Source organism: Mixophyes fleayi, chromosome 12 (assembly GCF_038048845.1).
Source record: "Mixophyes fleayi isolate aMixFle1 chromosome 12, aMixFle1.hap1, whole genome shotgun sequence".
Lineage (NCBI taxonomy): Eukaryota > Metazoa > Chordata > Amphibia > Anura > Limnodynastidae > Mixophyes > Mixophyes fleayi.
In genome coordinates this window covers 9,586,774-9,614,342 of record NC_134413.1, presented here as the reverse complement: position 1 = coordinate 9,614,342, position 27,569 = coordinate 9,586,774, and the positions used below count along the sequence as shown (strand labels likewise).

The following is a 27,569-nucleotide window of genomic DNA, read 5'->3' as shown; positions in this document are numbered from 1 at the left end:
GCAGAAATTAAAAGAAATATGTTCTCTATACAAGAACTGAAAAGTATTTAAAGAGTACCAATCACCTACAGCCAGGGATAATAGTAATACTAGTACAACCACATTAATGTAGTCTAACATTTCACTAGGAACCAGCAACATCACTAACATAGCTCCCAACAGTCCCGATTTTGGCAGGACATCCTGAGCCGCGGGCTACAAAATGGGTGGGGCTTAAAAGGAAAGTGGGTGGAGTATGGACTGAACAGGGGTGTGGGCTTATTTTGTCCCACTAAAAATTAGGCGGTATGTAATATTCATAACAAGGCAGCCTATCAATTCACTGGGAACCAGTGACATCACCGATTAATATATTCACAAGAATGAAGCCTAGCCAGGATAGGACAATCACCAATACTGGAAAAACAACACCCACAGACAGCAATCAACATCACAGTCACCGACACCACGCAAACGAGTGAGGGAACGACAAGGTTTCTGCAAAATTTGCATTACAGAGAACATTTATGTTCATAGGTATAAAGGCTGGGATCTTTAGGTACCCCGACAAGGGCTCAAGCAATTAAAAAAATAAAGACAATAATCCTGACAACAAGGCCTGCTGAGAGCTCTTGAAGACTGGGTTTGTGGGTTTGAGCTGGTATAGCCAGGAAGATCTTTGATTAATCTCAGGCTGAGAGATAAAACTGTTTTTACAAGGTAGAGCTTGCACACAGCATTATTAAACGCACCCACACATTATCACAGGTGTAATAAGTAAACGGTGTGAGAGGTTCTGCAGCAGACTGCTCAAATTTATGATCCTTTTAAAACATAACATGTTGATGACCCCCAGAGACTGCTTTTCCATTTTTGCTTTTTTAATAGAACACAAGAGGATTCATATTACATATAACTTTATTATACAACTTCCTGCAGTGTTCTACCCGAAGCTCAATGTGCATAGGACCCCTTCAGACATATCTTAGCTCTGGTAAACCACAGAAACATCTGCAACTCTATCAGCAATTACTACACCTAGCTGTTTCAAATACATACATTTGTATTCTATGTTTCATGATCTTTAACACTTTCCCAGGTCGCAAGATCGCTTCAACCCGCATTACAAATCTGCTTTATAACTTTGTAAACAGAAAAAGTATTTTCTTACTTGTTCCAATGTGTCTTGGAGTTTCGGTACAAGGATGGGAACATTATGGGTAGGATTTTTGCTGCATTATCACTGATTAAGCTCATGATATACTCATTATTCCAATAATACAAAGCTCTCTCCGCCACCTGAAATAGAGCAGGATAAAAGGACCATTACACTGAAACATGACTTATTTGAACATATATTGTACAGAATTCTTCTTCCTTAATAAAAAACAAAAAATAAAACGTCTTCCTGTGTCTGAGAACCACTGAATTCAAGTGTTACTGTCTGTTAGAAATAAGCAAACCTTTTCCTTTTAGATTTGTCCATAGGGGGTCGCTGTTTCACTGAAGCTTAATGGGTTAAATGAGATGAAAGTGGTATTACCCATCTAAATGTAATTATGCAGAATAATCAGGGATTCTGTACAGATTGATCCCTTCCATGGCTGTTTTAGTGATCATTTGTATAAATGTAAAACAAAAACACAAGTACACTTTCCCTTTATAAAGTACCTATAACCTGCACACCAAGAGGCAGTCATTTTGCAATGTGTAGGTTTAGACAACAAAATTACAGTTTCCTGTGTCAGTAGCCAATGGTACGTTACACACTGGTAAAGCCAATGGTAAAATGGTGAGGAATCCATGATCCTGTCCTTCTACATCTTATTCTCCCTTCTGCTTTCAACATTGCTCAGTCACCGACCAGAAAAGCCAACGTGACCAGATGTTTGTATGTTATCCCCCCGAGCGCTGGTACGTGTGACTCTTACAACAAAACAACTGCACCAGTACAGCAGACAACAGCTAAAGAGGAACAGCTTTATACATGCAGTATTCTAAGTGACCATTCTATTGTTATGTCCTCACTAAACACCTACTGTTTAGTAATTGAGCCACACTGCTACTGTTGTCAGTCGGAGAAAAACTGTCAGATTGCCCCCTTTTTTTAATCATTATAATGATTGACAGTCCAAGCTCACCAGGATCACTCATTAAATTACTACACAAGTGCTGGGGAGAAGTCATAGAGACTTTCTAATGAATGCTTTTTACATTGCTTCCTTATCTCAGTAAGAACCGCATAATATTGATTAATATAACTACCATTGACTATTAAAATGAAGGTTAACTTGTTTACTTTGGCTGGGATGGAATACAGGCTTCTAAACCATCCAAATATACAATTCAAACACAAGAATGATTCCCTTTACTTATTCTGAAGAGGGATACAATCATGGTGAACAACTTACCTGGAAGTGTGGGCTGGAAACACACTTGGCGAGCTGTCGGAAAAGTGGTTCCATGACCTTCACAAACTCCGAAGGTTCTATGACATCTAAAATTTCCTCTAGCTCATTTAAAAACATAACTTCCTTTGGACTGTGGGTCTTCGGCCAATACTTCAGCAGTGCCATAACCACCTGCAGATGTAGACAGTGTCATTAAAACACAATATGAGCAGATAATTCCCAGAATCCCATTCCTCTGACTAGAATTTGGATGCAGATTGGTGTGGGAACATTATACATTTGAGAGAGCTAGTTATAAATGAGTTGGGTACAGTCATTTTATTTTGTAGTTCTATAAGAGCCTACGTTGGCCATAACATCATTAATAAGATCCATCCCATCCATTATATGGAGTAATGTTCAGTATTAAGAACCACAGTACACAGACACACGTAATGCATCCTATGAGCGAGGTTTCATGCTGCCTTCTAAGTGTGGGGCAATGACTACAGTACTTCCTAATCCTGGATCCATCCCTCCATGTGGGTAATATGGGCCTATAGATTGGTCCGGGCCACTCAGCCTTCTATTAATCAATGGAGCATTGTGACCCAACTAGCTACACATAAATAAATATTCAATGCCTTGTAATAAGCGTGCAAGTATGCCTTGAGAATAAAGTGGATAAAGCGATCTTGGCCTTAGACCCTACCAAAGTGGTAATAGTTCATTTCAAATTCAGCCTTAAGGTCACGAGATGGGTCCAACAGATTTATTTTCACCCCGCTTCCAGGATCAGAATGGGCGTTGACCTTTCTCCAGGGCTCAATGTAAACCACGGAGAACAGGGGGTGCACTCTTCAACCACAATTGCCCTTGTTCATTCTATTAAGGGTGGCAGACAAAAGTGAGGGACTGAGATGTGGCCACTGTCATTAAGGTAAAGCCACCACCCTATTATTGATGGGTGATTAACTAATGTTTGTAGGCCGTCCTTGAAAATAATACTTTTGTAACATATTCCGGCCTGACAGGCTGGTCCAAATCTAAATTGAAGCAAGTTAAATTGTTGCAGATAACTGGGGTTGAGACTATCCAAACTTTAGGGGGGGGGGGGTAACCACTCATAGGCAGATATAGGTAAAAGTGGAGGTGATTGAGAATCCTTAGAATGCAACACGTGAATCCTGAAGACATTTAAGGAATGCGAGGCTGAAATTAAACTGCTCAGACAACACTTTTACAGTTATCTCCAATTTAGTCTCGCAGTCGGCAGGACAAAAAGCTACATACACTTTACACAATAACAGCGCTGAACATATTGATGGAACTGGAAAATAACTTCTGTAGGATGAGACTTGTATCTCATATACGTGAGATGAGGGTGGAGGCCGATCTACTGACCAGGTATAAATGGACGGTGCCACTCACCGGATTTCTGATGAACAATTGACTGATAGGGAGTTTCCCTAAACCCAGTGCAAGCTGCAATGTGCACAGGATTTAACTCGATAAGACTTCATAAGATAAAATCCAGAAACTCCTTTGTCTGCCCTAAATGCATCTCCCAACTAAGGTACCTTCTTATTCATGATATGGGAGTCTACAGATTTCGTAGCTCAGAGCACGATCCAACTATATAATCGCATCAGAGTTAACAGTAACCCGTCTGGTTCATCACTGTGAATTAGGAATGAATTATGCCAGTGTCCGAGATTAGCAGACTTGTAAAGTTGGTATATAAACATAGGAAGGGTCTTAAGAAGTTCCGTAACACCCCAGGAATAGAGGACAGGATTCAGCTGCAGCAATTGTAAAGTAGCTGCTTGTCGTTGTTATACTAATTGTCCTATAGAATTCATAAATCACTAATGAATCCGTTGTTGCATTACTGCCAAGGTTTTGGCCTTCAGCTGGGGTATCCAGTTGCTTAAGGGGGTCTTTGGAGCAGTATGCATGCCAATATCATTCTGCATTTCCAATACGGAATTACTGCTGTCGGATTGTTCATAACTGTGTCATACCATTGTAGTGTACGTACACTATCTCAGGGTTAGGTTGAAGGTGGAATATACTTTTCTTTTCCTTACTTCTCGAAGAGAGATTTAAAAAACCAACAACTTACAATTCTGTCTATGGGACTGATATATCCACCTGGTAAAGTATTTGACGGTTTAACCCATTGACTGAAGCTGCTCAACCTTTGGCAAAACCATTTTAGTTTTACAAGCTATAACTAGGGGTCCTCAAACGCCGGCTTCTGCCAATCTGACCGGCATTCCCAACGCCTCCTGCTGAGAACCAATAAAACACCCAGCAAAGCCCCCTCTGCAGCATTCTATCATATGACAGCAATGCCTATATCTGGCTGCCCTGACAGTGAGGGCTCATTCCTATTGGTCACCTAGGACGGAGAAATAAAAAAATAAAATAGAACTCACCGGTTCAGTGAGGGTACTGTCCTTCTCTAAAAACTGAACTACACAATATGCGAGCTAGAGAAAGAAAGAAAAAATTGAAATAAAGTTAAAAAAACCACAATGAAAACAAGGTTAAGATTATACACAGTAATATGCTGCATAATCTAATTTTCTTTCACAAACAAAGTGTTTTAAAGCATAATAATTTCACATCACACATTCAATGATGATGGGATAATTATATCACAACTGCCAGGCAATGCTATCTGTACTGTCCATTCTCCTGGCTGTTGCCATGTCTTCACTTACAGCATTCATATAAATACATATATTTTGGGCTACTATCTTGCATGTAAAAACGTGCATCTCCCATTGTCTACACAAGTCTCGGGCAGCGCGGTAACAGAAAATTTCCCAAAAATTATTAATACAAGAGAAGTCATGTTTCCGTCACACAAACAATTGCCTACTCAGTGGTTCCAAAACTGTGTGCCTAGGCTCCCTGGGGGGCCTCGGCCAGGGTCAGTGGTAAGCAAGACGGGGGACTACTTCCTAATTATTTTGGCTTAGGGGTGCCTTGAAAAAATTATGGAGGCCCTAAGGTGCCTTGAACTGAAAAAGTTTGGAATCTACTGGCCTACGTTGTTATATGTTCACTTAATGAGACATTCAACTTATTCTAATTCAGTTCTAATTTGTAACAGTGACAAACAAAAGAAGGGAGAAAATTTGTGGGAACGTATTTACCCCATGCACACTGGATGAGATGCCTGCAAGTCTACAATACAGGAAGTCTCTATAGAGGCATACTAATCACATTGTCTAAAGCTGCCGCATATGATCTAGTAGCGTTATACAAAAACATTTATACAGAAAGCCTCTGTACAATCTGAAGACAACTGTACATATTTCCAGATAAAGACCTTTCCATCCCCCACCTCTATCTGTACATCTCCCCTTCCATAGAAATACGTCATCAGACATTTGTTAAGAGGGGGGTGGGAGATAGAAGAGAGGGGGATAGAACAGGAACTACCACTGAGAACCACTTATGGTTGTCGGCTGTGTGTAAGCAGACTCCCTGCTGCCTTCCAAAGACATATCTACCAAAGATGAGACCATAAAAACAACGTTTTCACATTTACACAGCAGCTCTGTACTATACAATACTAGGCTAAGAAACGTATCACTCACTTTGCACATGTCTGAAAAATAAAATCTCTTGTACAGTTACTTTGCTAAAAGAACTTACAATAAAGCTTAAACACATTTTAATAATAAATAAAAATGATTCATGTGAAGGCCTCATGCTGGTCTGATTAGGACTAACTGGAGTTATCTACAGTGATACCTGGTGCAGCAGAATTACACAGCACATGCTATTCCGTCTGCTCTGACAAGTACAAATTAAAAAATGATCACCTGGTAAAAATGATACCTGCTGAGAGATTGCCAATTGTTGTAAAACAATACAACACAATAGAGCTTGAGAACAAACCTATCATCAGGATCACAATAAGGCCTGCTCAGAGTCTAAATATAAATGTTGGAATGCTCGATAAAAAAAAAAAAAAAAAAGGAGTACAATTTGCGGGGACTTTTTTTTTTTTCCCCCAAAGTGGAGCCCTGCAATGTTGATGTCTTAATACCCATCGTGCCCTCTTTGGACCAGGAGAGGGGTGGCAGGTAACAGCAGTGAACAGGAGATGTGGGCAGGCTGCAAGTGGAGAGACTATGCTTCTCCAGCAGGGCTTCCGGACCTTCTGTGGTCAGCATGATTAGGTCCTTGTGACAGACACCTTCCTGTATAAAAATGAGCAAGGATATATGGATGCATAGAACCTATGTAGTTCTACCTCTACTCCGAGCTCGCCAGCTCGACTTACAGCACGTCGTCACTTCTAGGAAGATACACCACTATGTTCACACTGAGCGTCACCGACAGGAGGCAGACACCGAACGGCTGGGTCAGCGACCACGTGACCCTACAAGAGGATCACACGTACTAGCACACTACTTCAGCGCATCTCTTATCTGAGGAGTCTTACCATCCGTTTGAAAAGCGCGATGAATACATCATTAAGGTAATTGCATACACCTTACAAGCAGCAGGGGGGTCAGAGGCATCACTTGCCATCTACACCCATTCCCTTGGAGAACAGGAACAGTGCGCATATTACCATCACAATCGTCATTATAGACCGATTATGAGGCGTCTGCATGTCTCACAGACTCCGTGCATCCATATATATTTACTGCAATTGTTCTTTTCCGTATTCTTTGCACTACGCTGTTTGTCTCCTCTACTCATAATCATCAACATTTATTTATATAGCGCCAGCAAATTCCGTAGCGCTTTACACCTACCATCCCACTGCACCAGCCTCCCCCTTCCTGCTCCATCTATATATCCCCCACACAGCCCCAGCATTCACTGAGTTACTTGCTCATTTTAGTACTTGAGCGCTAAGTGGACCATTCTATTTACCATAAAATATTTCCAGGAGTGAGGTTACCCCCTTCTCACGCAGCCGCTCGTACAATACCATTCCCGTAGTGCCTGTTTTGCATCCACCATACTTTGTAATATACACCTTTCTGTATGATCGCTTTAATGGATCATTTATCATGGTAATTGGTCACAAACTGTAATCCTGCTGCCTGGTCAGAGAGCTCAGTGATTGGCTCACTGTAGAATTTTGCCACATATGGGTGGTCTAACTGGAGGAAACATGGACATTTGCCATAAAACTGAGCTGTGGATTTCGGCTGCTCATTAGGTCAGTGTGTGCCCCACCACTGCACGTGCTACTTGATCTTTTGATTTCACGGGCACCTGCATTACTACTATTTCCCGGGAGCAGCTCACACGTCTCCTTGAAGGCAACAATACTGGGGACATAGAATGTTACGGCCTGAATACTGGTACCCCCTCTGCTGCTGTGTAGATACATAGGAATGGCTACAGAGGGACTAAAGAGCTGGAATTTAAACATTAAGTAACCTATTCCAATTCCTGAGGCAGAGAGATAAACAATGGTTGCAAAATTGTTATCATTTGATACATAAAAGAAAAAATTCTGAAACTTTTACATGTGTATTTTTGTTTTTTACAACTAAAGCATGTGGATTTTTATTTTTATGGCCTCTTAAAGCTAAGTGCTCACCAAAGATCGGCTTTTTGGGCGAGAATGAAAAGATCACTATAAAAACAGTCCAAAGTTTAAGAATATTGTTATTGTTAAAGCAAAATAAACTGATAAATGAAGGAAGCTGCATCGTTTCAGAGCTGACGATGACGTAATTGGAGCCTGCGTTACCTGTGGATGGTAGACACTGAGTGACTTGACTTTGTGTAATGGTAATAACACCTTCAGTAAGAATATCTTGTGCTCTTCTTTTAATGGTAAGGCAAATCCATTAATTATACTGAAAAACAAAAATAAAATAACCAATTTTACTTTGTGTGGCCTGACATGTCAATCACCAGTATGAATACAGTATAAGGTGCAATGTCCAAGCAGTAGGAACCGGATGGAGCTTTGTAACCAGTGGAATTTGGGTCATCAAAGATGATTCAATTCTGCATGAGTTGCCCCACAAGTGCTAGAAAGCTATTGTATTCCAGAACGCCCGAAATTGGACTATTACGCTCATTTTTGTTCACTCGGGTCCTGGAATTGACTAGCCCCCCTGGTATTTGGGGTATATAAATGACGTGTGAGGCAACTCGTGCAGAATTGAAATGCAGTTTCATTTTCCCCAACAAAGGCAAGATTGGGTCCCAGAAACCATTAGAAGACTTTACAATGTCAAATAAAGCATCTGCATGATTGGCAAGTTACCTGGCATCATTTACACAACAAACAGCGTTCCCAGTTACGCCAAGTGGGTGACAACACTACAGGTATACTGAGAAGGCAGACTGATGAGACTGACTAGTGTCAGACATTCTAAAGCCGGGAAGAACCAGTTTCATTTACTATCTGCAGTGTGAGACGTAGACTTAAACATCAGATGCCCGGGGCATGCTTGTGGCATCATCACTCTGCTGGCGCAAGAGTTTGAAACCTTGTTTTAATGATCTGCAGGGGCAGGGTTAAAAGGAGCATTCAACACCTGTTTAACTTAACACAAAAAATACAGGGAACATAATACTTTTAGAAAAATTATAAATTCTGCTTTAAAATGACATATAAAAGGAAAAAGTCCAACACAAAATATGACACTTACCTTCCAAGGATTTCCAAAAGCTCCGCTATGCCATTGTGGTGCTCTGTTTCATAAATAAACCTGAAAGCATACAAGAAACGTAAATACATGGACAGAGTTATTGATTTGAAGGTCTACATAGAGATCTTAAGATAGACTTTCAAAAACAAGTGTTTCAATGACAGGATCTACATGTGTATGGCTGCCTTGGGAAGACCACTAGAGAAGACAAGAATTACTTTTACCTAAAGCCCCTGTCCTAAGTGACTCATGTAACATACTGAGTGCTGCGAGCCTGTGTAGCAGAAATACTGTCTGGCAGTCAGACCATGTGGTTTGTGTCTGCTCTGTGCATTGTGAAACTGTGGCAGCCATTATGGTTTGCCCTCTATAGAGGAAATGAAAGGGAGATTATGATGAGTAGTAGAACAGCTATGGACATGCACACTTAAAAAGGGATTGCCGCTTTCAGAGGTCTTAAACTGCAAAGCATTTTGCAGTGCTGCAATTGAACAAGCCACACTTGTCTGCTGCAATATAAATCACTCCGATGCTGCAGTGCCCAATGCGACCGCCACAAACCACACCACATGGTGGTGAACGGGGCGAGGGGCAAATTCGAGTCAGCATGTAACGCAACGGGGTTATGACACTTTGCATGAAGCCCCTTAGGAGATAGAATAGAAAACCTCCTCAAGGAACAATATCACTTATGTACTAGATTTGGAATTACCCTTCATATTATATGGTTACGTTTACAAAATACACATAAAAGGGGCATATGTTTTTTTTGTTTTCCTTTTTCATTTTCTTGGAACAGGTGGAACTAGCAGCACATGTCGGTGGGACACTTTAGTTAGAATCCATTGTACACATCTGGCAGAAAACACTTATGTTATTACAGAAGCAGCAGGTCCTTTTAGCACATTTCCTATCAAGTCTACAAAACAGAACTCTAAAATCTACATTTTCCCAAAATATAAAAATCACAGCGCTCATTTCTAAGCAACAGTTGGGCATGAAACGGAGAAAATGTAACAGAGCAATAAAACAGCCGTGAATTCCAGACACAAAGGAAAGCAAAGTACTTATTATCAGCTCCTACAATTAGTTAGGTGAAAAGGTTTGAAACAAAGCATTGGACGTTCTGTACCAGCAGCACAAGACTGCTGTAGTGGGGGAAAGTTACAGAATCCATCACTACAAGGGTTCTCTGACAAACTGCTCTATAACCTGGAAGAACCAATAAGAGCGCAGATTTCATTAGCCACAAACGAACACGGTATTAGCCCCGGGCTAGCCAAATCCTGGTTGGGTAGGAACCCTGAACAGTAAGCAGTTGCCAGGGACCACTATTAAAGGACTCGAGTGGGAATAATAATAATCAATGGGGGTGCCCAATAAAAAATAAAAAAAAAATATTTAGGCAGCAAGGTTATTTTATTTCTAAAAACAAAAAAACAAACAAATAAAAAACAACAAATGATTAATAAATTAGCCCTATATTTTGTTGTTTTGAATGTGTGGCAAACCAATATTAAAAATAAATAAAATTTCACTATCTAGCACGGTTTATAAAACGAAGGAACATGTAGAATATCAAGCTATTTGCTTGCCCAATGTTATTAGTTGTGGTCTGTGCATAGAACAAGGGTGTTGGGTTACCCCTGTCTTCTGGGCCATTCCCCGTATTCTAGTAAGCTCTGTAGAATTAGTAGCACCTACATAGAAGGTAGGACAGATTCTGTATCAGTATTGCACTTTTGTATCTTCAATAAACAGTAAATTCATCAGGGGGTTGTCATGTGGACCTTTAAAAAGGTATTTTGCGCTTGTTTCAGGCTTGATTTGCCAAAAGACAAGAAAACCCCAACGTTCTCACCCAACCTATACAATATTCCACAATAGTGAACAGCTCATAAAGTTGAACACGTATGTATAAGGATCGTAATTAACCTACCAGTATGTTTTTGGAGTGTGGGAGGAAACCGGAGAACTCAGAGGAAACCCACACAAACAGAGAGAACATACAAACTCCACACAGGTAAGGCCATGGGTCGGGAATCGAACTCATGACCCCAGTGCTGTGAGGCAGAAATGCTAACCACTGAGCCACCGTGCTGCCCAGTATCCTATACAATATTCCACAATAGTGAACAGCTCATAAAGTTGGACACGTATGTATAAGGATCATACAAAGGCAGATTCATGTAAAGCTCTTCCCAACAGAGAGCCTGTGTCTCCCCAATGGGTCCAGAACCAAGTGTCCCAAACCAGAAGGAGAACCACAAAGCTATACAGTGTCCTGGGTCATGGCTCTTGGCTTCCTGGTATAAAAGGCAGATGCCAGGCTTAGTTGTGGGAATAAGCATCTAAATAACCACCTGGAGATTCTGCTGGAGAACCGGCCTTAACAGGGGGCGTCTCAGGGTCTAAACTTACCTATAAAATATATTATTGATTTGTTTCCTGATGTAAGCTCGGAGGCCTAAAAATTTCCCATAGATTCGGTGTAGAGTGGTCTTCAGGAAATCTCTCTCTCTCGGGTCTTCACTGTCAAAGAGCTCCAATAACTGAGAGGAAGAGTCACAAGGAGGATTATCAAACTGTTTTGACCAATTTAAGTACTAAAATAAAATTTAAAATTTAAATTTAAAAAAGTACCTGAAGAACAAATTTCTGATCAATATATTTCTTTGCTACGTTGGGTTGGAAATCTGGAGACTCCAGGAACCGTAAGAAAAATTCATATACAAGCTTAAAAAACAAACAGAACATATGGTCAGATACTTTGTAGCAGCAATTTGTACTTTTATTTCAATTTCACATCTTACATTTTTGAATGAATGGCTTTAAGAAGGAATAAAATTACATTTAAATAATAATTTCTAGTCTGATAATTAAATCTACCAGTCACTTACTGACAGCGAACACAGCGACTGAGTTGAACCTACAATCAGCGCGTTACCTCACCAAGAACTAATCATCACGCTTTGATGTTCCAAGGAACATTTGATGCAGCAAATAAAATGGCTTGTTCCACATTGGTAGGTGGCTGGTGAACAGTAACAAATATACTATATGGTATTATGCGAGTCTGTTCTCCGCAGGCACATTGGGTCATAAGCACCCAGATACCTACATACCAGATCTATGGCCTATTCAGCCACATGTGTTGGGCGAAACTAGACAGATCTGTCCATCTCAAATGAACAGACGACAATGGGCCCAATTCAGTGTGGTCTTTGTCTGCTCACATTTCTGTGCAGACCTACGATGATTTCGATTAGATCACATTTGTTATTATTTGGTCCTTGCAAATGTCATACATTTAAAACAGATTTCTAGATTCTGGATCAAATTACAAGGTCATGAAAATACCTCAATTTCTCTTAAAAAAAAAAAAGACAACATTGTCCTCATGATAAATGCCTATATTATTCTTCCCATTCACTTCTACATAAAGCTGCATGATGAACTAGTCTTAGCGCCTCATACGGTCTCTACATTAGTCTTTATTTTTCATTTGACAGATATGGAAAAGGTTTAGAGTCCGTTTACAAGGGGAGGGGGGAAGGGGGGTTTAATACCTGCAAATGTGGCCAGGCAGCTTCTAATGTTGGCTCATCTTCCTCTGGGTCAAACTCTGCTCCTGTTGGATTGGAAGATGGCGGTAATGTCCGAAACATGTTGATGGCAAACTGAAAAAAAGAAGAAAAAACAATTCCATAATGACTGCAGGGAAACATCAATTGGTGAAAAGACCTTTTGCAGATAGGGCTACTTTATTGCATTGCAATATATAAATAAGTGCAGCCAGCAAAGATTGCCTGATACTTATGCATAGCGCAGCCTATTTAACCGGAGATGTCTTCTGTTAACTCGTCTCAGGGTGACGTTACCAGAACAAATATGCTTTATTTTTAGAATAAAGCACGCACTTTAATGCATTACTGATTTTTATACTAGTTAAAATAAAATTACTAAATATATATATATATATATATATATATATATATATATATATATATATATATATATATATATATATATATATATATATATATATATATATATATATATATAATTCGTTTTATGGTCAGGGGATTGTGAATGATCCCAGCTAAAAATTAGTAGCGCTTCATTTCAACCTTCAATTTATTAGTCACCCAGTTGCACCTCATTGTGTAATCCGCCTGCATATTTTTACAATTTTTTATTAGCGGTGTAGAGGAAGTCAAGATATATATAATCGCACTATATACACGCTAAAAGAAATTCTAAATGAACTGCCAAAAAAACTGACTTATGTCACAAATATAATTTGGTCTTTGTCTAGTGTTCATATTAATCGCTGTATAATTTGTTCCACCACTTTAGCTTCAATACGAGAGCTCAGAATGTGGCCTGCGCCGGCTTTGACATCATGTAGGGTGTATCTGGAGAGCCAAGTGTGAAAAATCAAGCAAGCTAAGGTTATATCCGGCATTCCCCAGGTGGTTACCAGCTAGAGAGCCCGAGTGGAGCGTCAGGCAAGTTATTAAAGAAAGCAGATTGGTAAAGAGATCGCTCATTCTCCTTCTGTGCAATTATTTCAACACCCCAACACCCAATAACTATTTACTTGTGAACTGGGTGCCTTCCTGGCACCCTAAAGCAGTGGTAGATTGTACCAGCTAATGTAGGATTTACAATGATGGCTACCTGGGGGAACAGACGCCATAATACGTATGGCAAGACCAGTGAAAAGATTCTACAAGCATCCTATGGCAGGTACACAGGCAATACAAATACTCTGCTCTGATTTTGTTGGCCATAACTTCTAGGTGGCCAACACCTGGGAGAAGGCTGGAAGCAAACAGCAGACATTTGTACCACGACTGTCCACTCAAAGTCAGGTAACAGACATTGACTTACCGTGCGCACTAGCACACAAGGGATTAACTTTCTAGAATTTCAGTTTCTCCAACCATTATATAGTTGATATCATACTTATAAACAGGCCATCTACTTTCAAAAACAAAAAAGCACGAGAAGCCAAAATAGGAAAAAGGAGAAAGAATTATTTAACATAATGAATAATAAATAAAGAACAGACCGTTTTGTTTTATTAAAAAAAGGACAGAAATCCTGGAATGAGCCACCTTGCACCTCTACCAGTGACTGTCTGAGGATGTGCACCCTGCTGGCTGTGATATAAGAGAGCAGATCTGCGCTCTACAACTAAATCTGGGAATTCTATAAACAAAGCAGAAACAGATAGCTCACGTCTCCGCCTGAAGCAGAGCTCAATTCCTATTGCTCTGCTGTTGACCTTGAGCGTCACTAACTGACCCTTCTCACGTTTCTCTTTAAACACATTTTTATGGCATGGAAAGCGTTCACCCAGAAGACATTCATGCTGTAAAGCAGGGGCTCACCATGTGAACGACCTCTGGGTAGATGGGCTCTGTGATGACATTGCGATTGTGTGTGATATATTCTACCATCTCACTCAGGGCCGCCCTCTTCACTTCCTTCCATTTCAGGTCGCTTAACGGGTCCGAAACAAAGTCAAATAGGACGCAACACTGGCGCAGCTTCTGGACGAACAATTTTTCTTGCTCGGCTTGAGGAACATCTGAAAAGAAGTAGAAAAGAGAGACGTTAAGGATGGAACTTTACATGAAACAGATAGGAGTCATACCTGTGGCAAAATATCAGGCCCAAAATCTACGTGCTTTAAGTAACATACAACCAACATTTATGGGAACAGATGAAAAACAGTCATTAGAAGTTAGTCAGCACTAAAGACATCCAACAAGTGGCATCTGACTTCCTGTCTAGAAACCTACTGACGTAAACCATAAACAACTCCACAGCCTAAAAAGGAGGTTGAAGAAATAGCACACACACACACACACACACACACACACACACACACACACACACACACAAAGCGCCATCGAAAATATATTTCTTGGTTTGTCACGGAAACAGTTAGTGTGCAGACAATTGTACTCGTGGCCAAATGTGAATAAAACGCTTCTTTTTATCGTTCATCTTCATTTGGTGAAAAGCAGGAGGAGCCAAGGAGTTTGCTCGCCCTTGTGAAACGAAACAGACATTTTTTTTAACACATTACAAAAAAATTAGCATAATGTATACCGGGTATATGGATACAGCAGGGCTAGAAGGTTTGGGGCTGTCCAATTTCCAATCGGAATTCTTAAACCAGTCATGCAGCGAGAATTAGAGATTTACCAAACTCTGCTCAATATCATCTTTTTGTGACATTAAACAATGATCACATTGAAAAAAAAAAATATATATATTTTGCCTTTATAAAAAGGTTTTTCAACGTCACGCTAGTTCTTTAGAAACAGAAGCAGTGATTTTTAAAGCGTGAAAATTCTAAAAGCTAATTCTGCTCATGATACCAGAGTGTGCGGAGGGCTGACTTAATGTACGGCAAGGTTAGTCTGCTACATTACATGCAAACTCCCTATTCTATTTAGGACAGAGATTCCCTTTTCCTGATAAAAAATAGTCAAAATATAAACATTGCCAATAATTACATTTAAAAACCAAGCCCAAAAGTCTGGTTCCTTTGTGGCTCAAATCACATGAAGATTAAGCTTTGTAGTTTTATATGAAGCAATCCAGTTACTAATGTTCCTGTGTTAGCGCTTGCAATGAAAGAAATACTTTACATTTTTTTTTTAGCATAGCATGAATTGAGCTTGTAGCCAAAGCACAGTGCTTTGTGGGCTGAGACAATATTTAAGCTGTCATTACACTGGGAACTAGTTACACTGCTCAGCAATGGCGCAAGATCCTAGACAAATAATGATCTGCATAATAACAAAGATAATTCTTGTAATAGGGTCAGCACAAAACCAATGGCTGCCTGTTGTATGTAGGGAAATTGTATATTTCCCAGTATTGCAGCAATTCTCTGCACTCTATAGCTAGTGCCATGAAAGTGGTCTCACTCTGTGCTTGGAGGTGGAGGTGGCTAATAAAGTTTAAAAATGCAAAAGCTTTTCTTGATCATGGGGGGGTTGCAGATTTTACACATAAACTAAGTTAGACAACAGCATAATTGCAACCACTGCAGCTCAGGTAACTTATGGGACTTACTAACTAAATAAACGTGTGCTCCTATGTGCCTCCGCAATCTGGCTACAAACACTGATCTGGCGGCCACCGGAGACAGCTGTCGGATTGAATAAAACCCAATTAGTGTAATAAAATAATGTATATATAGTGCAGGCAGCTGTTAGGGGATAGTAGAGATGTAATTAGGGTGTCACCCTCTTGGATATCATTGTAATAGGGAAACTCTTAAGTGAACTGAATATAGCTCAGGTGACTATCAGATTGGTAAAGATAACATTTGCTGAATATCATTTTACAATAAACCGATATTAGCAGCTTAGTGACCAGAGGAATCCCTTGTGGTAAATGAATGGTCATTTCTAGATAACCTGTCCATAACTTATACGGACATTATTCTACTTAGAAGGGAACTTAATATCAGACAGTGAAATAAAGTAATTTAGAGCTTCTCCACCGAATTAACCAGCGCCGGGGCCCACGGCAACGCCTCAATTTTGCTTTACCGTGAAGACGCACGTCTAGCAAAGTAATCCTGAAAGACCCAAACACTATTCCTGAGCCCACACAGTAGATGTACAAGAACCCCCCACCACGTTATCTATAGCTAGGTATTATTAGGTGTGGCATTGGGGTTCTACTTTAATTCAGACACGCGGAGTTATCTTCCAGTATGTTCCTGAGGGTTACCTTAGGGTGCCAAGTGTGTGTCTGGATGATCATGCACATACTGTAGGCTAAAATAAGCTTTTGTTGCAGTTTCCGGATAAATATGAAAAGATAAGCGACACAATATGTAAGAACAGGGCTCAACAAAACTCTCCAACAGTTAGGAGCCAGGGACAGACAAGAGGCAGTAACTTCTATAGCCCACCTGTGCTGTCTGTGAGGGGGCTCCTAGGGCACCAGCAGAAGAGGGGGGGCGAAGACAATCTTTAAACAGAAGACAGTTCCAGCCTATCGCTAAGCTAATGAGACTCATCATGAGACCAAGAGCTCTGCAGTATTATATGAGAGTGACAGCCTGGCAGCAAATCAGGTCAGAGCAGATTCATTCTGATTCGCTGCCAGGCTATCTCATGGATGACTCCACCCTCTGGCCCAGGTATGCAATGAGCTATGGGGGGCCAGGGTGGTGTTTATAGTCGCAATGTGTGACTGAATTTTGAAAAGCTCTGTGTTGAAATACTGTAAAGGAATTCTCCACAACAGGTAGTGCATACTACACCGTTTACCTTTCTTTCAATGTCAAAGTGTTCCATTTACTGGTTTAAAAAAAAGCTTTGTGCAGGCTGCCATTTATCTGTGAAAGTCCACCTCACATCACCATAAATCAATATACAAACCCTCTTTCATCCGTTTACAGATCGCATACAAAGAGATACATGTACATCATAAAATGTCATCAGCTGTCTGTTAAAAACACTGCTAGGCCACAGATGATATCGCTGCAACTACAAATCAGCACTCCCTATTTCTCATGCGTTCACACATACTATTAGTAAAAGTTCAACGCATGAGAAATACATTTAAAAACATGTATATAAAAAAATAAGTAAACTAGATTCTACGTCCCAAACTAGGAGAAAATTTAGTAAACTTAGTGTGCCAATAAGCGTTCCTCTAAGAAAGGCTGGTACTCCAAAGCCCAACAGAAAACCTGTGTAGAGCTAGATAAAGCTGTGAATGTGTCCTTCCCTACAAGAAGATCTCACATGTATCCCAATACAATTAGACCTATCAACATGAACACTCCAACAGGCATTGGTCAAAATATCCCTTCCCTCAAACTATTAATCTTAGGCCTAGCTAAACGAATACCAGATATATCATAAGCACTACACACTACAGAAAATTACTGCAGAGGCGATTTCTGTAACGATTGAGTCCCAATCAACATGCAGATTCATGTGTACACACCTACACGATTTACCTTCAGATCTGTGATCTTCATCTGAAAAGATGGTGACTCTGTACACACTACACATATCTGCCTACACTGCTGGTGGTTAGTGAGTACACACTACACATATCTGCCTACACTGCTGGTGGTTAGTGCGTACACACTACACATATCTGCCTACACTGCTGGTGGTTAGTGAGTACACACTACACATATCTGCCTACACTGCTGGTGGTTAGTGAGTACACACTACACATATCTGCCTACACTGCTGGTGGTTAGTGAGTACACACTACACATATCTGCCTACACTGCTGGTGGTTAGTGAGTACACACTACACATATCTGCCTACACTGCTGGTGGTTAGTGTGTACACACTTCACATTTGCCTGACAATCTATCATGATTTTTTAGTAAGTTTAGCAACTTAAAAGAAGCCATAAAAGCCATGACTGTGGGAGCGTACACACTGGTAAGATATCTTACCAAACAGTCGCTTATCATGTGATTGAATGATAATTGGATGAAAAACCTGTACTGTGTACCCAGCTTTACTTACTGATACTATCAAGGGACAATCAAATCACAAGACTTCTGTCCTTCACTCAAATTCAACCCAAACACCAGTGCTAGATGTCTACAAATGTTTACAGGTGAGGCACTGGAAACCATAAAAAATTACCTCCAATTACTTTCAAAACTAACAACCCAAACCACAAATGGGGTATTACATTCTGGTACAGACTGATACTGTCCCCAAGCAGAGATAAACTAGCAATCCAGAATCCAAGTGAACATGAATTATAGATCATATGCAGAGAGTTGGGAGTAGATTTTCATAAAAATTGTTACCGCACGTACATTCAAATATTGTTGGCTGAACTGTGGAGCAAATCGGACACTTGGGAGTAAATGTATCAAGCTGAGAGTTTTCCGGCGGGTTTAAAAAGTGGAGATGTTGCCTATAGCAACCAATCAGATTCTAGTTATTCTGTAGAATGTACTAAATAAATGATAGCTAGAATCGGATTGGTTTTTCAAACCTGCCGGAAAGCTCTCAGCTTGATACAATTACCCCCTGGTGTGATTTGATTAACGGACAGTCCCAGAAAATCTGTACAGATCGCTCGCCTCCACTAAGTCTCCCAAAAATTCCCTGCATGTAACATAAGAGGACATATCCCGATTGCTATCAGAAAGGCAAAGGAAGATCCTAACACACCACCTACCAGTAAGATTAAATCTAAAAGAGGAATGAGAGGGAGACAATAGGACGCAAATATTCCACAGCAGTAATTAAATGACAGAAGTGTAGCATATATTGCAGCAAGGTGTATGTTATGAAGTACGGATACTGTATCATTACCTTGTGTAGTGTGTTCCACTAGCAATAGACAAGAGGGCGGGAAAAAACCCCACCAGGGTTTCTCACAATAAATAACGAGCGGTACACAGCCTTCGTCACTGTTGCCGGGAAACCATTGATGGCTAAGAGCTCTCCTCTAACTGCAAAGGTGCTAAATGAGAGCAGCTCACGCACACGGCTTTCCAGGACTATAAATACGACTGCAGAATAGATTTTAAAAAGGGGGTTATCCGTTTTTGTGAATTATATTACATATGATTTCAGTGATTTCTATATTTTAATTAAAATTGTCTGCAAAGTGAAGGCAGTCAGTTTTCAGTCTGAATACTTATTAAAACAATTTAAAAAAAAAAAATGCAACCTATCAATTCACTAGAAACCAGTGTCCTCAATGAAAAATCAAAAGCTCTCATACGAGTACTATTTCAGCAATTGGTATAGTTAAATTGTAAGGTTCCAAATACCGATAATTATGATAAGCGTTTGGGTAATGGTTAGACATTGCAGTAAAAACAGTGACACCTCCATTAAAAGATAACAAAACAAAAGTTGTACACAGAGTATATGCCCAAAAGTAAGTGGAAACTCCTTTTAAATCAGTGGGTTTCAGTGATTTGGCTCCATGGCCCGGCAGCCGCAAACAAGGTCAGATCACCATGCACAATGGCAAGCGTAGACTTTAGTTGTGCAAAACACACCGTGAACACATTCTCTGCAGTGACCAATTATGCTTCATCTGAAGGACAAATCTGGGTTTGGCAGATGCCAGTTAAACACTGCCTTCCCGAATGTGTACTCTGAGGGAAAAGCAAAAAATAGATCGGGGCTTAGTTCCAATAAAGGGAAACCCTAAATGTTATAGCATATAATGAAATTCTAGTGTGTGCTTTCAATTTTGCAGCAACTGTTTAGGGCTTCCCCTTCCTGTTTCAGCGGGACAATGCTCCTGTGCACAAAGCGAGGTCCATCAAAAAGAGTTTCCTAGAGAGAACCTGACTGGCCTGCACAGAGGCCTGACCTCAACCCTATTGGACACCTTTGGAATGAACTGCAACGGAGACTGAGAGCCTGGGCTTTTCGCCCAACAACAGTGCCTGACCTCACTAACGCTCTTGGGGCTGAATGGATGAGAATGCCCACAGCTATGATCCAAAATCTTGTGGAAAGCCTTCCCAGAAGAGTGGAGGCTGTTACAGCAGCTGGGGGAATCGGGACCAACGCAATAATGCCCATGTATTTGGAATGAGTTGTTCTACAAGCACACGTTTGTGGTGTTTGGGGGTAAACACATACTTTTGGCCATGGTGTGGGTGTTTACACACACACACAGTAGATATCAACCAGTCCGACACACAACAAGCAACTTGCCACAATGTCATCCTAAATACAGCAACAACGTAGTAAAAACAAGCACAACTCAAGAACTTAATATGTAATAGGAAAGAATCTGACATTTCAGTTTATTACAAAGCTCCCATAGGGGATTTTTATACACAGAAATATGTAGATAACGGTAATTAATTTTTTTTGCAAGAAAGAAAAGCATTTTCTTCCATCTAAAACACAGATACATCCCCCTTTAAAAGTAAATGGAGAGCACAGACCCACTGTAAGGCAGGGAGTACAGATCTGCTGCTTAATATTTTCCACTATTCATTAAACGCGTCCCCGTCACCTAGACACAGTGCAGGCAGCCATGTTGTCAGCTGAGACAATATTGAGCATTGGTTCACTAGCAATAGAACATCACTGCGCTCACCCAACAAGAGGCTGTTTCCACTGTCTAGTTTAGTTTATGCTGCATAAACAGCGCACATATACTCTAGGAGTATTCAACTTCCACGGCTGTTTGGCAGAGTACAGGCTGACCATCCTATACAATGCTGCCTATTGCTGGTACATGCAAGAGCTTGGTGGCTCTTAAACACGGCGGGGGAAAGAATTGTGACAAGGTTTTCTGACCTTTGGCAGGTTTTTTAGTCTGTACTGTGCAAGGAAAGATCATGTTTGCATTTCTTGATTTAGTATTGATGGAAAATTTACATACATTACATGTCTGAACCGCATTTGGCTTGTGTGACAGGACAAAAATACTAGTGGAACAAGAATATACTTGTACAAATAAAGACAGCGACAGCCTCCCATCCCTACAGAAGAGCACTGAACACAGCAGGTCATCAATCACATGTGCTAGGTATGTAGCCAGATTTCCATAGGCTCGAGTCAAGCCTGAACATGGAAACAAAATGTGAAATATCTGCAATTCAGAGATAAATGTGGATGAGGGGGTGGAATCTGGGTGATATTTATGGATAATTAGACAGCTAAGCAATATAGCTTATAGTGAGTTCTTTTATACAGGTAAAACATGCTGCATCATGCCAATACCATTCAGATATTGCTGTAAAATGGCAGTATGTATTGAATCATATACAAGTATGTGCGACCTGTCAGGTATAAAACATGCAAAGGCAAACTTGAACACAAAGTGAAGAAATAAGAAAAAATGCTGCACTTCTACCTCTGTGAACATGCAGCAATGGATGGCAGGTAAGGGACAGGCTCCTCGCCGTTACAGATGGACATGAAAGTGGCAGCATGCTGTATTACACAGACAAAGCACCATGGTAACCTATGAAATGCCTACACACCCACTGAGCAGGAGGACTGGCTGCTTGGAATGTGCAAGAACACTGTGCCGGCGCTGGGATTAGCCGTGCAGGTGTATCTGCAAATGTCTTAAATATACAGTCCAGTCTTGTGTGCAAATGTAACCTGCAGGGCCCAGAAGACAACACTGACCACATGTAAGATCCCGAAAACCCACTGTTTGGCATATGTATCACTTTAACTGCCCTATGCGTCTAAGGCAATACAGTTACTATGAAACATAATACAATGACAAATAACCAATGTTGATTATTAGCCGTATAGGTTCTCGTGCACAATTCCACGTAGGTGCATGTATACTGGTGGAGCGAACAGATCACAGATATTGGTACAGGAATGCGCTCTGGTTTCTGGAACGCATCTTGTCCTATCCACATTTACCGCATACAGGGAGCTTCAAATGCTACTAACAATGGCAATGACTGTGGGTACCTAGCCTACTGGTCTGCAAAGGTAAAACACACCTGGATACATGGATCACCATATACAAGCTATTTGTTTTGTTCCAAATTGAAACTTGTGCTGAAAGAAATACATGTGTATTATACGGTCACAGGAAGCCGCTTTTAATAAATTAAATACGACAGACACTATATGGTCTGCAGCGGCACATGCCCATGTGGGCAGCTATTACTTAGACTGCACTATCAGCTTGAGACAAAGGTAGAAGAAAAGCATGGTGGGTTGACTGTCCTATGCCAACAATACTATGTTCAGCTACCTATAAACACACACATATTAGCTTTTCAAGGGATGTCCGTAACTATGTACAGGTGAATCACGCTATAAGATCACCTGGAACCCATGCCTGTATTTGCTGCATGACAAAATCCTGAAGTGTAGCCTAGCCGAAAATCTATGCGACTGTGTCCATAACTATCCAAACCATTCACAGGGTACTCACATGACCTGTTGGGAGGGATACTGCACATAAGTCAAAGCCATGAATTAATGATATACACAACTGCAGCAGAACTGTGCACCCCCCCCCCCCCCCCAAAAAAAAAAAACAACAAAAAAACAAAAAACAAACAAACAGAGTGCTGTAACCAGGGAATAGACACAATAATGTATAATTCACAAGACTCATCAAAAATAACCAACCCAAAAATATAAAAAATTAAAAAATAAAATCAAAAAAGTAATAAAAATAAAAAGATTAGTGACCTGGCTCCTTGGATGGCTTTACCCAGCGCAACCAAACCAAATATTTGCTTCATTTCTCAAAATGGAACAAAAAAATTAGAATGCAATGGATCGCTCTTTTCTCAGTTTCCTACGTGTCTCCTTGGAGGTAGCTCTTCAGCACAATGGGAGTGCTACTAAAAATAAAACAAAATTCAGCTACCTAAAGGCTGCTTAGCCCTGGCTAGGAGTTTTACTGGTGTGTGGAACTGATGGGGTGTGTGTGTTCCTCATACAGGTAGTACTGAAATGTCTGTCATCTAACATCATTGTTAGTTCCTTCTGTAAATCAACACAAGAGCCAGTAAAAGATTTACAGTAAACAGCTTAGTAATGCCATGAACACGTTCCACCTTTCTGGATAAGATGGCTGCTGATTTTATTGATGAATGATAAATATGTTGACATACTGAGCTTTATTTTGCTACCAATAAATCTAAAAGATGCATTTCTGTAGTAATGAAAGTAGGGCCACATTCCCCCAGCAGAAACATGTACTCTGAGTAAGCAACAATGTATCTGTGCAGTCAACAACCAGCTCAGATAAAGGGAAAATTATTGGCAATTGTTACATCCTGACCACATTAAAGCCAGGTTTACAAGGGAGTCTGGCAGGGAATATGTGCTTTATCAGAGGAGAAACACTGACAAGGAACGCTGAGCTGCCAAGATACTGTGTATTATGGGAGTACTAAGCAGAATCATGCAATATATTTAATTAGAAAAACTTGATATCTAAAGTCCTAATTTTGTTCAGATTTTATTTACTATGTTGCGGTCTGTGGAGAGTTTCAGGTCAGCCCTGGACACAGTTCCCCATGAGAGTTAGGAGGCAGCGACTTTGTGGGGGGAGAATAGTTTTTATAGGCGTTGCATCTTGGCGGGTAATATTGCATTAAATCCAGCTAGCAAATATTTTACCACTACACTACCACACATCCTCCAAGCCTGGCCACCATAACCGCACAACGTGCCATGTCTCTGTACCCGCAGGCTTACGGCAAAAGCACAGTGTCATTCGGCTTTTAGTGTGAGGGGAAGTAGGGATCAGACGTTCCAGGCACCAGCATACAATTTAATCAACGCAGAGGTAGGGATTTGATCATTTCTGTTTTAGTCACTGACAAACATCTTTGAGAAGGCGGACAGAGGGAAACACTACACACAGGATATTTCCAGCAAACTGAAGACCGTGGAATGACTTCTTGCCTATGGCAAGACTTTGAGAAGTTCTGACATAGCACAGAATGGCTACCATGTGCTGTTACCTACTACTGTATCAATGGAAGCAGGTTTACTGCATTGAAGCACTGTGGCAAGTGACATACACCCCTCACTGGAGGTAGTAGGAGCTGTCCTTGTTGATGTTGGCAAGTTTCAACCTCAGTTGCACATTGTACTGATGAATATTGTGCATTACTAATCTGATTCCTAGGACCCAAATTATATAGGCCCAGTAAATGGTACTAGAACCAGAAGCAACACTGCAGACATCTGTAAAGAGCTTAATGTTTCCTATTAGTCAACAATGGCGCACATACGGCAATATGGTTGTTAACAGACAGGAGTTCACATCCTATGCGTATTTGGTATGGGATCAGTCATGTGGAATGGTTGGACCTTGGTGTTCAAAAATTATTCCTGTCGTTAACCAGTTTCATAAAGTGGGGAATCCCAGGTTAGAGGAGTACTCCTCATAGCGACTGTAGAATGAGGCAGTTCAGGAATGATTTGTCTCTCTGTATTACGGTTCCATAAGAGATCCCACACCAATAGAGTCCAATTAGAGTTCCATGTCTAATCCTATCAACACTTGCCAAAGTAACATCTGTTATCTCTCAGATACATTACTACATTCAGCACAAATTCCACAGGGAAACGATTCAGTATTTATAAGAGCCTATGTTTTATGCATACTTCTAATTTTAAGCAGGAACGTCAGAAACTACACGTTCATTTTCCATTGGACCACAAAAATATTACTGAACACGGCCCATCCATTCACCAATAACCAGCACCTCAGGAACAGCCTTCCAAGCTTGTTGTGCCTGGGAGCCGTCACCTACAAGAACCGGATCTAAGGATTCCCGGAACATGCAGTAGACAGGGGGAGAGGTCAGAGTGGTCACTTACGGTGGAACAGGCTAGTAATATGGGCGATATATAATATTTAGAGTGATCATATACTGGTCATTGTTAAGCTTGATGCTATGTTCCCTGCTAAATACATCATCATACCCCTAAACGTTTTTGCATGGCTCACAAACTGCATGGTACAAAATTGCTGCCAACTACCCTTTAGGAAGATTTGTCCAGGCCTGTGCTAAGCTGTAAATTTAGAAATGATTGCATTAACAAAAAAAAAAAACTGAACACCATTGTGAAGCAAATTGGTGAGTTCTCAACAGCTTAATGCTTTAAAAATTTATTTTCCACAGCACACAGAGGGAATATTAGTCGTGAAGAGGTACCAAGCACAGGCGGCCCATAGACTTAATCATCATCATCTATTTATATAGCGCCACTGATTCTGCAGCGCTGTACAGAAAACTCACATCAGTCCCTGCCCCATTGGAGCTTACAGTCTAAATTCCCTAACATTCGTACACACACAGACTAGTGTCAATTTTGATAGCAGCCAATTAACCTACCAGTATGTTTTTGGAGTGTGGTAGGAAACTGGAGCACCCGGAGGAAACCCACGCAAACATGGGGAGAACATATAAACGCCACACAGATAAGGCCATGGTCGGGAATTGAACTCATGACCCCAGTGATGTAAGGCAGAAGTGCTAACCACTGAGCCACCGTGCTGCCCTTGCCTCTTTGGTCATTGGACAGGGGTTGGTGTAGAGATGCGGTTCAGGCAGAGGTGAGGGTACAAGAGTACTGCGAGGCACCTGGGGCTACGCAATTAGCCCAAGTATTGTTCATCCTCCCAGCGTACTGCCGTCTGCATAGAAGTGGCTTAACATGAAATAATACATACAAGTACGTAAAAGAGCGATCTTTTCCTTTATCATCAAGGCTAATCCACATTATGGCGAGGGCTCATGTTTACATTTTAGTTATGAAGTGCCTCAGTGATGTCCCTGGTTCATGGTGAATAGGCTGATAGAGGCGGCTGTCTCGTTAATGATCTACAGAACGAGTACAATAGACCATGGTGCACTCCTTCCAGTTTCTACTAACTTCATTGAAAACTTGCTGGTAGCAGCTGTTGGGTACATACAGAAGGACCTTCATATTTACCAAAACCTCCTATCGCTTTGACCTTTATCATCTATTGTTTGTTTGTTTTCCCTCATGCGGATAGCTGGACCCAGAGAGATGAACACTCATTGCTGTTGCTGTTTCTGTTCCTCCTTCGGTGATCTCTGCGACTTCCTTGGTGGCAGCACCACCATAGTCACAACTTCTGCAAAATTGGGGAACAAGTGTCCTGAGTGTGTGTCCTGTAACAAGCAGGATGCCAAAGAAAATACCTGACACAGAGCTACTCCAAACTGGCAGGTAACCACAGGAGTGCCCATGCTGCACAAGAGCCAGGGCCTTTTCCAGAAGAGACGGAGCTTCCGTTGAGATATATAGTAAAGGACGGTCATGGTTGCCAGTAGCTGATTGGCAGGGACTGGTTCATCTCTCAGGTCTCCATCCGCTGTCTCTCCTCATCCCAACCGTACCAAACAACTTGTAGCTGCATAGAAATGCCAATCTCAGCTTTAATAATGATAGTTTTATAATGTATTGGCTCACAGTGGCCACACACAATTTCCCCACCACTGGCTACAAATGTTTATACACCACCTCATGTATCAATGGTTTCCCACATCTCTCAGATTGTAAACGGATTAGGGCAGGCTCATCTTTACCTTCTGTTTTATATGTGGCATAGATGGCTGCACTTTAAGGCCAGCTCTGTGCCCAAAACCCTGTATAATCTTCCAACAGATCTAAAAAACTTAAAATGTGTGAAGGTGGTGGAAAAAGACATGGTAGTGTTGAGGAATCATCGCACTAAGAACGAGGTTGTTTAGAAGATCTACTGATTACCAATTCCAGTTCAGCTGCAGGACACCGAGTTTAACGGTCACTGCTGTTGGCACCACTGTTCCTACATTGGTGATCTCCAACGCCTCCTTGTCCGCGCCAGCTGCCACCGAACATCCGGGAGAACAACTGTCCTGGCTCTGTTGCCAGCAGCGACAATGGCAGTAAAGAAAAACACCAAATTGGCGGATAACCACAATAGTACCTGTGCAGCACAAAAACAGAAGCCTTTTCTATAACCAGAAGAGGAAGGAGGTTGGGATAATAGTGAAGGACAGTTATGTTTCACATCAGA

General features: G+C 41.0%; 1 protein-coding gene across 3 annotated transcripts in view; it reads right to left on the bottom strand.

The window, feature by feature from the left end:
• PPP2R5C (protein phosphatase 2 regulatory subunit B'gamma) overlaps positions 1-27,569 on the bottom strand; it is a 61,176-nt gene that overhangs the window by 7,918 nt on the left and 25,689 nt on the right. For all 3 annotated transcript variants that reach the window (XM_075192176.1, XM_075192175.1, XM_075192177.1), the window contains 9 exons: positions 14,422-14,621; positions 12,592-12,702; positions 11,666-11,758; positions 11,444-11,574; positions 9,023-9,082; positions 8,110-8,218; positions 4,811-4,864; positions 2,391-2,561; positions 1,151-1,278 (listed from right to left, as the gene is read on the bottom strand). In XM_075192176.1, the coding sequence (XP_075048277.1) occupies positions 1,151-1,278; positions 2,391-2,561; positions 4,811-4,864; positions 8,110-8,218; positions 9,023-9,082; positions 11,444-11,574; positions 11,666-11,758; positions 12,592-12,702; positions 14,422-14,621 (1,057 nt within the window). The remainder of the gene's footprint in view (positions 1-1,150; positions 1,279-2,390; positions 2,562-4,810; positions 4,865-8,109; positions 8,219-9,022; positions 9,083-11,443; positions 11,575-11,665; positions 11,759-12,591; positions 12,703-14,421; positions 14,622-27,569) is intronic.